At 47.5% G+C, this 13,320-nt stretch overlaps 1 protein-coding gene, 2 non-coding genes and 1 pseudogene across 3 annotated transcripts; all 4 read right to left on the bottom strand.

Annotated features, from left to right (window-relative positions):
- Positions 1 to 578: 578 nt before the first annotated feature.
- On the bottom strand, positions 579 to 1,885 carry LOC146200564 (uncharacterized; annotated as a pseudogene).
- Positions 1,886 to 7,335: 5,450 nt separating this feature from the next.
- Positions 7,336 to 7,417, bottom strand: TRNAL-AAG (transfer RNA leucine (anticodon AAG)). The gene has a single exon. It is a non-coding gene; the product is annotated as a tRNA-Leu (tRNA).
- Positions 7,418 to 11,396: 3,979 nt separating this feature from the next.
- LOC146200562 (uncharacterized) lies at positions 11,397 to 12,314 on the bottom strand. The gene has a single exon (XM_084592395.1). It carries the CDS (start codon positions 12,312 to 12,314, stop codon positions 11,397 to 11,399), a length of 918 nt encoding a protein of 305 aa, XP_084448521.1.
- A 289-nt stretch (positions 12,315 to 12,603) lies between these two features.
- Positions 12,604 to 12,685, bottom strand: TRNAL-AAG (transfer RNA leucine (anticodon AAG)). Its single transcript has one exon. It is a non-coding gene; the product is annotated as a tRNA-Leu (tRNA).
- Positions 12,686 to 13,320: the final 635 nt, after the last annotated feature.

Below are 13,320 nucleotides of genomic sequence, written 5' to 3'. Positions count from 1 at the left end.
GATCTTCTTCTCTACAAACACAGTTGAAGTCGCCGAGCAAAAAAATCCGCTTGTTGCAATCAAGCAACTTAAAAAAAAAAACAAAAAAAAAACATTCCGCTCACTCACTTGATTCGGCGCGTACAAAGAGATCACTCGCCACTCCGCACCCGAGAAAAACAAATGCACACCACAAACCGCCCAGAAGCACTACTGGTTACTGCACTCTCAATAACACCCAACGACCTAATAAAGAGCGCACAACCGCCGGACAGAGCTACAGAATGTGACACACACACATTGAACAACGAACGGAAAGGCAGTACCATGCGGTCCGTGCCTTCTTCACTGTCCACCTTTGTCTCTTGCACTGCAATAATATCGAGAGCATAGTCCTCGAAAAGCCTGCTTAGCTGATACTGCCTATGCCTAGAGGTGAGGCCACGAACGTTTATAGTGGCAAAACGTATCCCTGTTTGTAGCGTCATTCTGAAGTTGAGAGAAAGTGGCTATGAGGCGCTCACCAGTCCTTGTTCCCGCAGTGTAAGCCGGCAGCATTCCCTTGGTCGGTAGTTACAGCCTGTCCACGAAACTCACTGTCAGGTAGGCGGGTTGTGTGCCCTCTTCACGCCTTCGACGACATGAGGCCTCACCCCAAGTTTTGGTCTTCTAACGAATGGCGTTTTTTGTGGCAGTTCTTGGCCCGTGCTACTCGCCTTCGAATCGACTGCTTCGCGTGTTCGCTTTCCCGCTGAGCCGCCCTCGTTATGCCCCGTGCAATCCATGGAAGCTTCGTCGTCGCCCGCGTTCAAGCTGTTAGCACTCGCCTGCAATACCTCTCGTCCGTCAGCGTCCTGGGCACAGCTTGCGTTTTGCCCGTCCTTCTTCGCCGCTTCTAGCGTATCCTGAGCAGGAGTAGGAACTGGCACCGTGGCTTCCTTCGAGGCTTCTCCGACGTTGTCGGCACGAATTGTTGAAGAATTGTCAACAGCTGTCACAGGGGTGAGACTTTCTTCCGCCCCACCTCATCCATAGTCAACTCCAAGTTTTTAGTGAGCGCTGTAGTGGCAGCTGTAGCATAGGTCTTTATACAACGGTCCGCTGCATGCCCGAAACACTCACACAGTTCGCACTTTAGGACACGACACGCACGTCTAATGTGCCCAAGTTGTTGGCACCGGAGGCATCGCGGTGCCCGGCCTGGTACAAGAGCCAGCTCTGTACCAACACGGATCTGGTGGGGTATGTCATCCAGAGTAACACCAGCCTTCATCCTAAGAACGGCTGTGCGTGTCATGGTGCTCTGCTGGCTATAACCATCAACACACCATTTAACCGACTTCAATAACCCGCCCATACGGTGCAAGTGCCTCACGTACGTCTTCCTCACGTATACTCGGAAGAGCAACCAGTGCAGTTTTAGCCGTACGTCCTGTTGATTTGGGTCAATATTCATGCACATTTTCTTCTTAACGGTTAATTCCGGCTTCGCTAACTTTCGGCATTTTTGCACGTCACTGCCCCCAGATGGTTCATTCGATATGCGCCGAGCGCAAGAACTTCGGTGGGCGGCACTCGTTGAAAAAGTGGCTCTCGGAAATCTTCGGGGCGATATGGACGCGCGTTCACGTCAGCGTGCAGAAAAACAGTATTTTCAACGACATGGCCAGTTGGCAGTGGGGGCAGAAGGACGACATAATCCTGGCTAACTTCTTTCCTGGTACCGCGGTCCGCAAGGTCCGCTGAGACCGCCCCAACAGAGCTCATGATACACATGTCCGTTGTGCTCGGAAGCCGGAAGTAGAATCCCTCGGCCACGCTATCTTCAGTTCTTCCCAGTGTCCTCAGTGCCAAAGAAATGCAGCTCTGCACGTCTATCAGCGACAATAACGCAACGATGTAAGTGGGAGACAAAACTGAGCCTACGTCGTCTACTTGAACAGTTCTAGTAGCGTGATTTGAAACGATGTTACGCAATGATGCAGTCCTATGACCAGACGGATGAGGTTATGCACTTTATTAACTTAACAGCCGGAGAGAAAAAAGCAAAAATTGTGGCAGCTGTGGGATTCGAACCCACACCTCCGAGGAGACTGGTGCCTTAAACCAGCCCCTGAGACCGCTCGGCCACGTTAATTATTTTTTTGCTTATTACCACATTGGAATTTAACACACAAAAAAAGAACATCTGTACAGCATCTACATCACATGACAAGTAAAAGGCGCGAGCGGAAGTCTGCCTCGCTCACGCAACAGGATTAAAAGCGTCTAAGCTGTACGAGGTCGTCCATTGCTGAGAGCCACTCGGAGGGCTCATTTTGGGCCCTAAGCACTTCTCTTATATAAGACATGCTTTCGATAAAGTACTCCCTGACGGGGAGTACAGTCTCGTCTGCATGCCTGAATGCCATTCGATTTCTCCAAATACTGTGTAGGCTGAGAAGCATGAACATGTCATATGGTATGTCGTCCCCAGTCTCTACAGGTAGAAATCGTATTCCGTATGGGGATATCGGAAGCAACTTTTTAACCGTTCGTTGTAAGATGTCCCAATGAAATACAGAGTCTATACAGTGAAGGAACATGTGATCTATCGTCTCCGGCATTCTACAAATTAGGCAATTTACGGACCATGGGACAAAAATACCCTTCTCTTGAAGCCAGGGCTTCACTGGTAGAGTGCCACTGTGCAACTGAAAAAAGAAGGTTTTCACCGAGGCCCGCACAGGCATCCTCTTTACTCTTTTCAGCACATTTTTCGCTTGACCTACACTGTACATGGTCCGGTAGACAGGAACAGGTAACATAGTATCTATGAGTGCTTTGTAAAGTTCTTTCCTCGATACTGCAGTAAGGTGCTGCACTGAAAAGCGAACTTTCAAAAATTGAAAAGCTCGAACAACGTGCCAGATAAAACTTCTGACCCCCCTGTGTTTAACAGGGCTGGATAATACAACGAAGTCTGGCAGTGCCTCACCTAACCACAGTTGCATTACTGTCCGCAAGAAAGCGTCTTTTTGGTCCCGAAGTAACATCAATCTCGACACAAGTTGCCTAATGAACAAATGAGTCAAACCCAGGCCGCCCCTTTTCACAGATCGAAAAATATTTGTACTGCGTGTCCTCTCTAAACTCGACCCCCAAATAAACACTGCGAACACTCGGTGCAATCGTTCGACACTGGCTCCTGACATGCAAAGTGCCTGAAGCACATACAAAACTTTGGCCACTAGAAACAGGTTGCATACTGTGGCTCTAGTAAAAATAGAAAAATCTCGGCCACCTCATTTGCGCGTATTTTCAAGCGCTCGTTCTATTTCTGCTTCCCAGTACTTTGCTGGTTCTTCATAATCGTTTAGCGGAACTCCCAAATATTTAACAGTTGACATTGCCCACTGAAAGCCTTCGTGCATGATAGGCGCCGAATCCCAGTTACCATGCCAAAAGCCGAAGCACGTTTCCCAGTTTATCACGCTTCCTGAGACTTTGAAAAACCTAGTTGCCTCTTTCACTGCTTCTGATACGCTATCTTTATCTGCGCAGAAGATTGCAATGTCATCCGCGTAAGAAAGGATTTTAACTTCAGTGCAAAATATCCCAAAGCCGTGCACATTCTCATTTGACATAATATTTAGACAGAATGGTTCGAGATACAGGGCAAACAACAATGGTGACAAAGGGCACCCTTGTCTCACTGAAGAACGAACAGTAATGCTTTCACTCAGTTGCTTATTAATAATGATGTTTGCCGTACAACCAGCATATGCCATTTTAGCACCTTCAACCAGAACGCGGCCAACATTCACATGTTCAAGGATGGAAAACAAGATATGGTGACTAACGCGGTCAAAGGCTTTTTCCATGTCTAATTCCAACATGGCTACACGTTTCTCAAATGAATCACAGCATTCTAGAATACTACGTGCTACATGAATGTTTGTATGTATCGTTCGACCTTTTATTCCGCACGTTTGGTGCGGGCCAACAATAGACTTTATTACATTCTGCAATCTTCTTCCTAAAACCTTCATGAAAATCTTATAGTCTACGTTTGTGAGACTTATGGGCCTATAAGCTTTTACTGATAGTCGCCTGGTGGGATCGTCACTCTTCGGTATGAGAACAATGTGGTTGTTTCGGAAAGACGGAGGCATCATGTGGGTTTGATACATTTCTTGAATTATTCGGTGCAACATATACGCCATATCACTCTTGAAGGCTTTGTAGAAAGCTGCGCCAAGCCCGTCTGGTCCCGGTGCCTTTCCAGAGCTCAACTCGTCAATAGCACGCTCGATTTCAATAACGCTAATCGGTGCCTCTAGGTTAAGCTTAACTTCATCGCCTAGTATAGGCAACAGCGAAAAAAATCTGACTCAAAGCCTTCTTGCAAGTTTGCCTCGTGACCCAGCAGTTCTTCATAATAATCAACAAATGCGCGCTGAATAGTCTTGAAATCGCGAGTTATTTCTGCCACGTAGTCTATCTCTTTAATCTCATTCTTGACGGCATATCGTGTTTCGTCGCACAGGGACCGCTTTGTTGGCGACTCACCTAGCCACAACCGCTCTGCGCGTGCGCGTATAATAGCACCTTTGTATTTTTCCTTATCTATCAGTTCTAGTCTATTTTTGTTTCTTTTATTTCTGTTACAAACTGGCCTGGCTGGGCGTTTTATAGCCACAGAAATGAATTTAATCGGATTTGAAGCTCTTTTTCATCCATTTTCTCGTTATGTCGCAGTGCACACGCTCTGTCGATTGCGCTAATTTTTATTTCTTCTTTGAAACTCTCCCATTTCCCTATAACGTCCCTATTGTTGCCCATAAACAAACTATCAAGTTTTTCTGGTACTGTGCGCGCGAAACTTTCATCACCAAGCAGCTTTACATTTAGTTTCGAAAGGTTCCAGTTGAAATTAGATCTCTTGGGCTTAGTTCCTACTGTAAACATCACAATGCAATGGTCGCTGAATGCGATGCTTTTAACCAAGTATTCACTAATCATTGGCACCAAGATAGCCGACACATAAGCTCTGTCGAGTCGTGCGTGGCTGGCTTATCGGAAGTGCGTGAACTGAGGGCGGATTCCTCCTGATAGAGCACTCCCAACGTCTTCGAGATTGTGCTCTTGGACGATTGAGCTCAAAAGCAACGAACTTTGATCCCGAATGATCGCGTTAGTAGCTCTGTCCTCGGGCATACAGACGCAATTAAAATCACCAAGAAGGATCGTATACCTGGTAGAATTCAAATAAGGGTCAATATTTTTGAAGAATGCTTTGCGCTCATTTTCCTTATTTGCGGCATACACACACAGTACGCGCCACTGTAAATCAAGATATGAAAAATCACACAACAAAACGTCCAGTATTACACACTACAACAGATTCTTCAACAATACCTAAAGAATTGCGGATAAAGATAGCACACCCTCCCGATGTACCAACAGAATGGCATACACTGAACCGATTTCTAAACTGTCCGACCATGCGGTTTGTCTGAGCTTCACTTTCGACCTTAGTCTCTTGCAATGCTATCACGTCCAAATCGTTGTCCAGCATGGGCCGACTCAGTTGATACTGATGTCGCCTCGCTGCAAGGCCTCTTACAGTAAGCGTGGCAAATCGAAGTGTTGCTTCAGGTTGAGCTGCCATTTTGTTGATAAACACAAGATAACCAAACCGCTCGGTGTTCACCTTCTACCGTATTATAGACAGATGAGGAATACAGGAAACGTTCTCGCTTACGAAATTTCGAGTCCACTCGAGAGGTGTGCGGGTCGTCAGGCGTGTACTGACTTAACGTCAGCACACCCTCGCTGGCAGACCCGTTGTGAGTCGCCCCTCGTCCTTGAGTCAATCTGGGGCGAGCCATTTTTCCTACGTCGGTGTAGTCGTCGCCGGCTTTCTGTCAGGCGGGATGTTGGGCTTCGGGCGAAGCGTCGCCCGACGCTGTCCTGGTGTTTTCGGAGGTGGTTCGTCGGCGCTGAGGGTAGAAAGGCTCGAATCTTCAACACAGGCCTTCTCATGGGTCCTCTTTGTTGGTGCCACGTTCGTGGATGATTGGCCGTGCTCCATGCCTCCTTCGATAACTGCGGCATTTTCTCTCATGCTTATAATGCCTTGGCTGCCTTCTCCATCTGATGCCCCCACAGTTTCGGCTGCGCCTGCCTGGGCAGGCACACAGGCGCGGTCTTCACTAGACTTCACTGCCTCGCCCCCAGTGCCATCCGTATTCTTGGCATTTGACTGCGGTATGTTCGATTCCGTTCTCGCAGCTTCCTCGGCTTCAACCTCGTCCATGACGAGCTCCGAGGTATCTTGCCTTGTCATAGACCCTGTGACATTTGCATAGGTCTTGACACATTCTGTTTCATGATGTCCGAAGCGGCGGCATAGATTACTACGAGGAACTTTGCACTCACGTCGCATATGTCCTGTGGTATGGCACCTCAGGCAAAGTGGAGCTCTGCCGGAAATGACTATGAGAGCCTGTTCTCCAGCAATCCGCAGCTGGTGTGGCAAATCATCAATTGTCACACCAGGCTTCAACTTCAAGGACACTGACCGTGTTGAAGAGCCTTTGTCCAGTACGCCTTGTAGGCGCCAGCGTTCCTTGGCAATTTCTGTGACTGTGCTGTACGGAGCCAGGGCGGTCCGCACATCTTCATCGGGAACGTTGTACAAAATACAGTGAATTTTCATTCTAACATCCTGGTCATCAGGATCGACAACAATGCACCGACGGCCTTTCACGGCTAGTTCACGGCAAGACAGCAACTTCTTCATTCCATCGTCACTCTTGAACGTGATGGCCCAAACGTGATTCATTTGGTACGCCCCCAAGGCGATAACCTCGGGGAGCAGTCCCAACTGAGCCAGCGCGTGGCGAAAATTCTCGACCTTGTATGGTCTCGCTCTCACATCGGCGTGCAAAAAAAGAGTGTTAAATACAATACGACCTGTTGGAAGCCGGGGCAAAATAACTTCGTAGCTTGGTCACCTGAGCAAGAAAACCTGTTTGCGGGACCCAATTGGGCCGCTGTAACCGCTCCTACGGAGCCCATGATGCACATGTCGGTTCGCTAGCGGAGCCGGAAGTGGAATCCCGTAGACCGTTAGGCCATGCTACCTAAGTTCTTCGCAGTGCCCTCAGTGCCAAGGAAATGCAGCCCTGCACATCAGCGACAATAACGCAACGATGTAAGTGGGAGACAAAACTGAGCCTACGTCGTCTACTTGAACAGTTCTAGTAGTGTGATTTGAAACGATGTTATGCAGTGATGCAGTACAATGACCAGACGGATGAGGTTATGCACTTTATCAGCTTAGCAGCCGGAGAAAAAAAGCAAAAATTCTGGCAGCGGTGGGATTCGAACCCACGCCTCCGAGGAGTCTGGTGCCTTAAACCAGCGCCTTTGACCGCTCGGCCACGCTACTTTTATTTTTCTTTATTACCAATTTTAAACCACACAGCATACACTCTGAATACACAAAAACAAAGCAAAACAAAAGGAATGCTAAAAGCCCTAGACACATTCTGCCTAAAGCACAAGATTTAAAAGGGCTTTACTGAAGCCAGCTGGTCCAGTACAGGTAGCCATTCCGGAGAACTATCTTGTGCACGCAGAATTTCTCTCAGATATACCATGCTCTCGATGAAGTAGCGTCGAACGGGGTGTACAACGGTGCGCTCATGCCTGACGTCCATACGCGTTTTCAATACGCTATTCATACATATCAGCATCAGCAAGTCACTCGGCACTCCTTCAGGGTCAGCGCATGGCAGATATCGAATTCCGAATTCCGAATGGCGGTATTGGCAATTCATTTTTTATGGTTCGCTTCAAGATGTCCCAGAGGAAAACTGAGTCATGGCACTCCAAGAAGATGTGTTCAATGGTCTCGGGTTTCCTGCAAATAATACAGTTAAGGTGCAAAGAGCCCTTGGTTCTGCAGCCATGGTTTAACTGGAAGAGTGCCAGAATGCAATTGAAAAAAGAATGATTTTGCACCGGCTCTGACAGGCATACGTTTTACACTTTTCAAAACGTCACGCTCAGACCCTACATTATACACAGCGCAGTACACTGGCACTGCCAAAAACACATCCCGCAGATCCTTATACAACTTCTTCCGCGGCGCAATTGACAGATATTCAGTTGAGAACCTTCCCTTAAGGATGCGAAAAGATAAAACAACTTCCCGCAAAAAGGGGCTTAATGCCACCGGTTTTGAAAAAGCAGATACGACGTAATCAGGCAGTGACTCGCGTAATCTCACTTGGATTACAGTCCTTAGAAAGTTGTCACTGCTCACGCAGAAAGGAAAATATAGTCAGAATTTGCCTGAGAAGCAGATACGTCAACCCAAGGCCCCCATTCATAACTGCGTGAAACAGATTGCACCAGTTCGTGCGTTCCCATGTGGATGCCTATATAAACTTTGCAAATACACGGTGAAGTTTCTGTACAGACGCTCTTGTCATCGATAGAGCTTGAAGAACATAAAATATCTTGGCAACCAAAAATACGTTACACACAGCAGCTCTAGAGAACATGGAAAAGTTGTGTCCTCCCCACTTGTTCGTTTGATTTTTAACTCGCTGCGTTTCTTCCTCCCAGTACTCTTTAGTGTTCTTGTGCTGATCAAGTGGCACACCAAGGTATTTGCCCGGTGTTATCGTCCATCTGATGTTACAAAAGTGTTCCGGTGTGTGTTCCCAGTCTCCATACCAGACACCTAAACATTTAGTCCAGTTAATTGCACTGCCAGTAGTCTTACAGTACTCCACAGCTTCTTTGGCAACTTCTTTTACACTGTCTTGGTCCGCACAAAACACTGCGATGTCATCAGCGTAGGCTAGGACCTTAACTCCAACATTGAAAAATGTGTACCCTGTAATAGCTTCGCTGGAGAGAAGCCTTAAACAGAAATGTTCCAAATATAAGCCAAAGAGAAGGGGCGACAATGGACAACCTTGTCGAACAGAGGATAGCACCGGTATGCATTCACTCAATTTACTATTTATGACTAATTTTGCAACGCACTCTTTGTAAATCATTTTAACACCATTTGTGATTGCACTCCCGACATTTACATGTTTCAAAAGTGCAAACAAGATATCATGCCCAACTCAATCAAAGGCCTTGTGCAGGTCCAGTTCTAACATTGCTACGCAATCTTGCACGGCATCGCAACATTCCAATACGCTTCTCGCCACGTGAATATTCGTGAATATTGCCCTGCCTTTAATTCCGCACGTCTGATGAGGTCCTACAAGGGTTGTAATGACATTCTGCAATCTTCTGGCTAGGACCTTCATGTATACTTTATAGTCCACATTTGTTAAAACTTATTGGGCGGTAGTTTTCGACACAGAGCAATCTAGCCGCGTCCTCGGTTTTCGGAATCAGTACTACATGGGACTTGCGGAAAGATGGTAGGACAAAGTCTCTCATAACATTCAGTTATCACCCTTTCTAAACACACAGCTATTTCTACCTTGAATAACTTATACAAGGCTGATCCAAGCCCGTCAGGTCCAGGTGACTTATGAAGACTTAATTCATCTATGGCACTTTCAATTTCCGAGGCTGTTATCGGTTTTTCCAGCATTTGCTTGACGTCATCATCCGACCTGAGCATGAGTGGTAAAAAGCTCTTGGCAAAGCAATCAAGGTCCTTTGGCTTCTCGCTAAGCAAGTCTCTGTAAAATTCGAAAAAGGCTCGTTCGACTAGTGCCTTTTTGCTAGTAACTTCATTTTGGTAATAAATTTTGTTTATCTCTTTGTTCACCGCGTGCCGCTTTTCATCCCTGAGCACCCGCTTAGTGGGCGTTTCCCCACACCACAGCATCTCGGCCCGCGCCCTTATCATCGCGCCGCGATACCGGTCTTCATCGATCACTTCCAGTTTACTCTTTGTTTCTTTTATTTCTTTTTTAAATTTTCCCGGATCGATACTTTCTACGCTTAGTCTAGTTCGCCACGCAGATATTTTTCGCGTTCTCTTTCCTTAAACCGCAAGACACTTGCTCTGTTTATTGCGGCTACTTTAATGTCACACTTAAACAATTTCCAAGCTTGCACAATGTCACACACATTGCCCAGTAATAGGTTTGTAATACATCCAGCGGCCGTGGTAATACGTTCTTCTACTTGATTAACAAATGTTTCATCATCTAATAATTTATCATTAAACTTCCAGAGTTCCCAATTGAGTTTGGTGGTTTTCTCCATTCTGCCAAATGTGACCATAACTAAAGAATGGTCACTAAAGCTGACATGCTCACACTTATAACTGAAACACATTGGGATAGTCGCCAGAGGTACGTAAATGCGATCAAGTCTAGCATGCGAAGTACCTTGAAAGTGCGTATAATTCGCTTGGCCTTCAGGTATGAGCACATTGCCAACGTCCTCTCTTTCTCATTAACTATTCTCAAAAGTAACTCTGCGCTAGTGTCACGCACAACGTTTTTGTTTTACTTATCCTCTGATCTGCATACACAATTGAAGTCACCGAGCAATAATATACACCTCTCACAAGACAGGTACGATTCGACGTATTCAAAAAGCGCTCACGTTCCGCACGCTTATTCGGAGCGTAAACACACACTGCTCTCCATGGTATTTCGTCAAAAAGGAGATCACACACTACTAATCTACCCGTTCCACACGTTATCACTGCTTCAACTTGGCTGATTGCCCTGCGGATTAAAATAATGCATCCGGCAGATTTCTGAACCGTATGGCATACACATACATTGCATCTCCTGCGAAAAACGTCGACCATTCGATCTGTTTGCTCTTCACTTTCAATTTTTGTTTCTTGTACTGCAAGTAAGTCGATATCGTTATCTAGCAGTAGCCTATTTAACTGCTGTTGCCGCCCACGCACTGAGAGGCCCCTCCCATTAAGCGTTGCGACGCGTAGGCAAGTTTGAAAAGGACGAGGCATTTTAAAGAAAGAAGACGCCGACCATTGTAATCACACCTATAATGCAGAGCAACATAATAATACACCAAAAGTTCCGTGTCATGAAGCGATGCCAGTTGCGTATACAGTACAGGTCTCAAACGGTCTTTAGCCCCGATCACTGACCGGGACATCACAGCAGCTTTGCAAAACTCGCCCCCGCTAAGGCGGAGGCGTTGATGACGAAGTCTTCCGGTCTGGAGGGACGTTTGGCCTCGGTTTGAAGCTCGGATGACGGACCAGGTTGGCCTTCGTCGGTGGCTCCCCGCTGCCTTTCGCATTCCTGCCAGCTTCACACTCGTTGACATCATCATGTGCCCGCTTTGCAGGCATGCTGGAAGCTGCAGCCATGTCAACGTCTCCAGGTTCGCTTGTCGAAGCCTCCTGTGGACTTACTGGCGTGTTTAAGGCAAGAGATGTGTCTCCCTTCGTCTCTCCCTCAGTTGTTGCGCCCGCAGTAATTGGCGTTGCTCCTATCTGGAAGCTCCTCCGCCACCGCGACTTTTTTTAGGGGCGTTTCCTCGCACTTGGTCTCTTTAGTGCCTTCCAACGTCGTTTCCACGGCATCGGCTGCATCCATCAAGTGATCCGCCACATCATCTTTCCGAGCCGGGCCTGCAACATTCGCGTATGTAGTACACACACACTGGGTCTCCTCGTGTCTAAAGCGGCGACACAACCTGCAACGTGGAACGCGGCACTCTCGGCGTATATGCCCAGTTCCGCGACACCGGAGGCACAGCGGGGCCCTGCCCGGGACGTAGACAAGAGCAACGTCCTCGGAAACGCGTAGTTGGTGCGGCAAATCCTCAACGGTGACGCCTGCGTGTAACTTCAGCGTTACGGAGCGAGTAGTAGACGCCTTGTCAACGCAGCCATTCACTCGCCACTTGTCTCTGGTTAGTTCCGTTACTTTTCCGAACGGAGACAAGGCCACTCGCACGTCTTCATCGCGCACGCCGTGCAACAACCAATAGAGTTTCAGACGTACGGCTTGACTACACGGGCCAATCACGACACACCGACGCTCCTTCACGTCGAATGCTGGAGCCTGCAGAATCATCTTTTTTCCTTCTTCATCTTTGAAGGTTACCGCCCTCAGGTGGTTCATCTGACAAGCCCCAAGGGCGACAACTTCCTGCAGCAGTGAAATATGTTCGAGTGCATCTCGAAAATGTTCCACACGGTAAGGCCTAGCTGAGACCTCCCCATGCAAACAAACGGTATGTAAAACAGTCGAACCTGATGGCAGATGTGGCAGATGTGGCAGAACAATTTGGTATTCCTTGGCAGCGTTGCTCATACGCCTCATACCGCGGCCCAAACGGGCCGCTGAATCCGCTCCTTGGGAGCCCATGAAGCACATGTCCGTCAAGCTCGATGGCCGGAAGTGGAATATTCTCGGCCACGCTACCTTCAGTTCTTCCCAGTGTCCTCAGTGCCAAAGAAATGCAGCCCTGCACATCTATCAGCGACAATAACGCAGCGATGTAAGAGGGAGACAAAACAAAGCCTACGTCGTCTACTTGAACAGTTCTAGTAGCGTGATTTGAAAGGATATTATGCAATGATGCAGTCCAATGACCAGAAGGAGGAGGTTATACACTTTATCAACTTAGCAGCCGGAGAGAGAAAAGCAAAAATTCTGGCAGCGGTGGGATTCGAACCCACGCCTCCAAGGAGACTGGTGCCTTAAACCAGCGCCTTAGACCGCTCGGCCACGCTACCTTTTTTTTTCTTTATTGCCTGACTTCAGCACAATAGGCCACGCTACCTTAGTTCTTTACAGTGCCCTCAGTGCCAAGGAAATGCAGCCCTGCACATCAGCGACGATAACGCAACGATGTAAGTGGGTGACAATACTGAGCCTACGTCGTCTAGTTGAACAGTTCTAGTAGCGTGATTTGAAACGATGTTATGCAGTGATGTAGTCCAATGACCAGAAGGACGCGGTTATGCCCTTTATAAACTTAGCAGCCGGAGGAAAAAAAACAAACTCTAGCAGCGGCGGGATTCGAACCCACGCCTCCGAGGAGACTCTTAAACCAGCGCCTTAGACCGCTCAGCCACGCTATTTTGTTTTCTTTATTGTCGTGAAACACAAAACAAAAAATACACATGATAAAACACTTCAACTACACTTGAGCTAACGCGTACATGGCTAAAATCGTTTCAAGTTCACTACCTCATCAAACGGACAGTGCCATTGTGGTGGATCCTGCTGCATCCTGAACGTTTCGTGTATATACACCGCACTTTCAATGAAGTTTTCACACGCAGATCGTGTATCTATATCTGCATGACGCACCTGAATTCGTGTTTTCCACAAACTATGGAGGCCAAGAAGCATATTTAAATCATAA

The sequence above is a fragment of the Amblyomma maculatum genome, chromosome 2, assembly GCF_055883805.1.
Source record: "Amblyomma maculatum isolate TAMU_Amacu chromosome 2, ASM5588380v1, whole genome shotgun sequence".
NCBI classification, from domain to species: domain Eukaryota; kingdom Metazoa; phylum Arthropoda; class Arachnida; order Ixodida; family Ixodidae; genus Amblyomma; species Amblyomma maculatum.
Note: the sequence above shows the minus strand (reverse complement) of the source record. Positions and strands in the feature narration are given on the sequence as shown.

Excerpts from the sequence above, each read along its gene's own strand:
- LOC146200562 (XM_084592395.1), bottom strand. The coding sequence starts at position 12,314 with ATGGGCTCCCAAGGAGCGGATTCAGCGGCCCGTTTGGGCCGCGGTATG.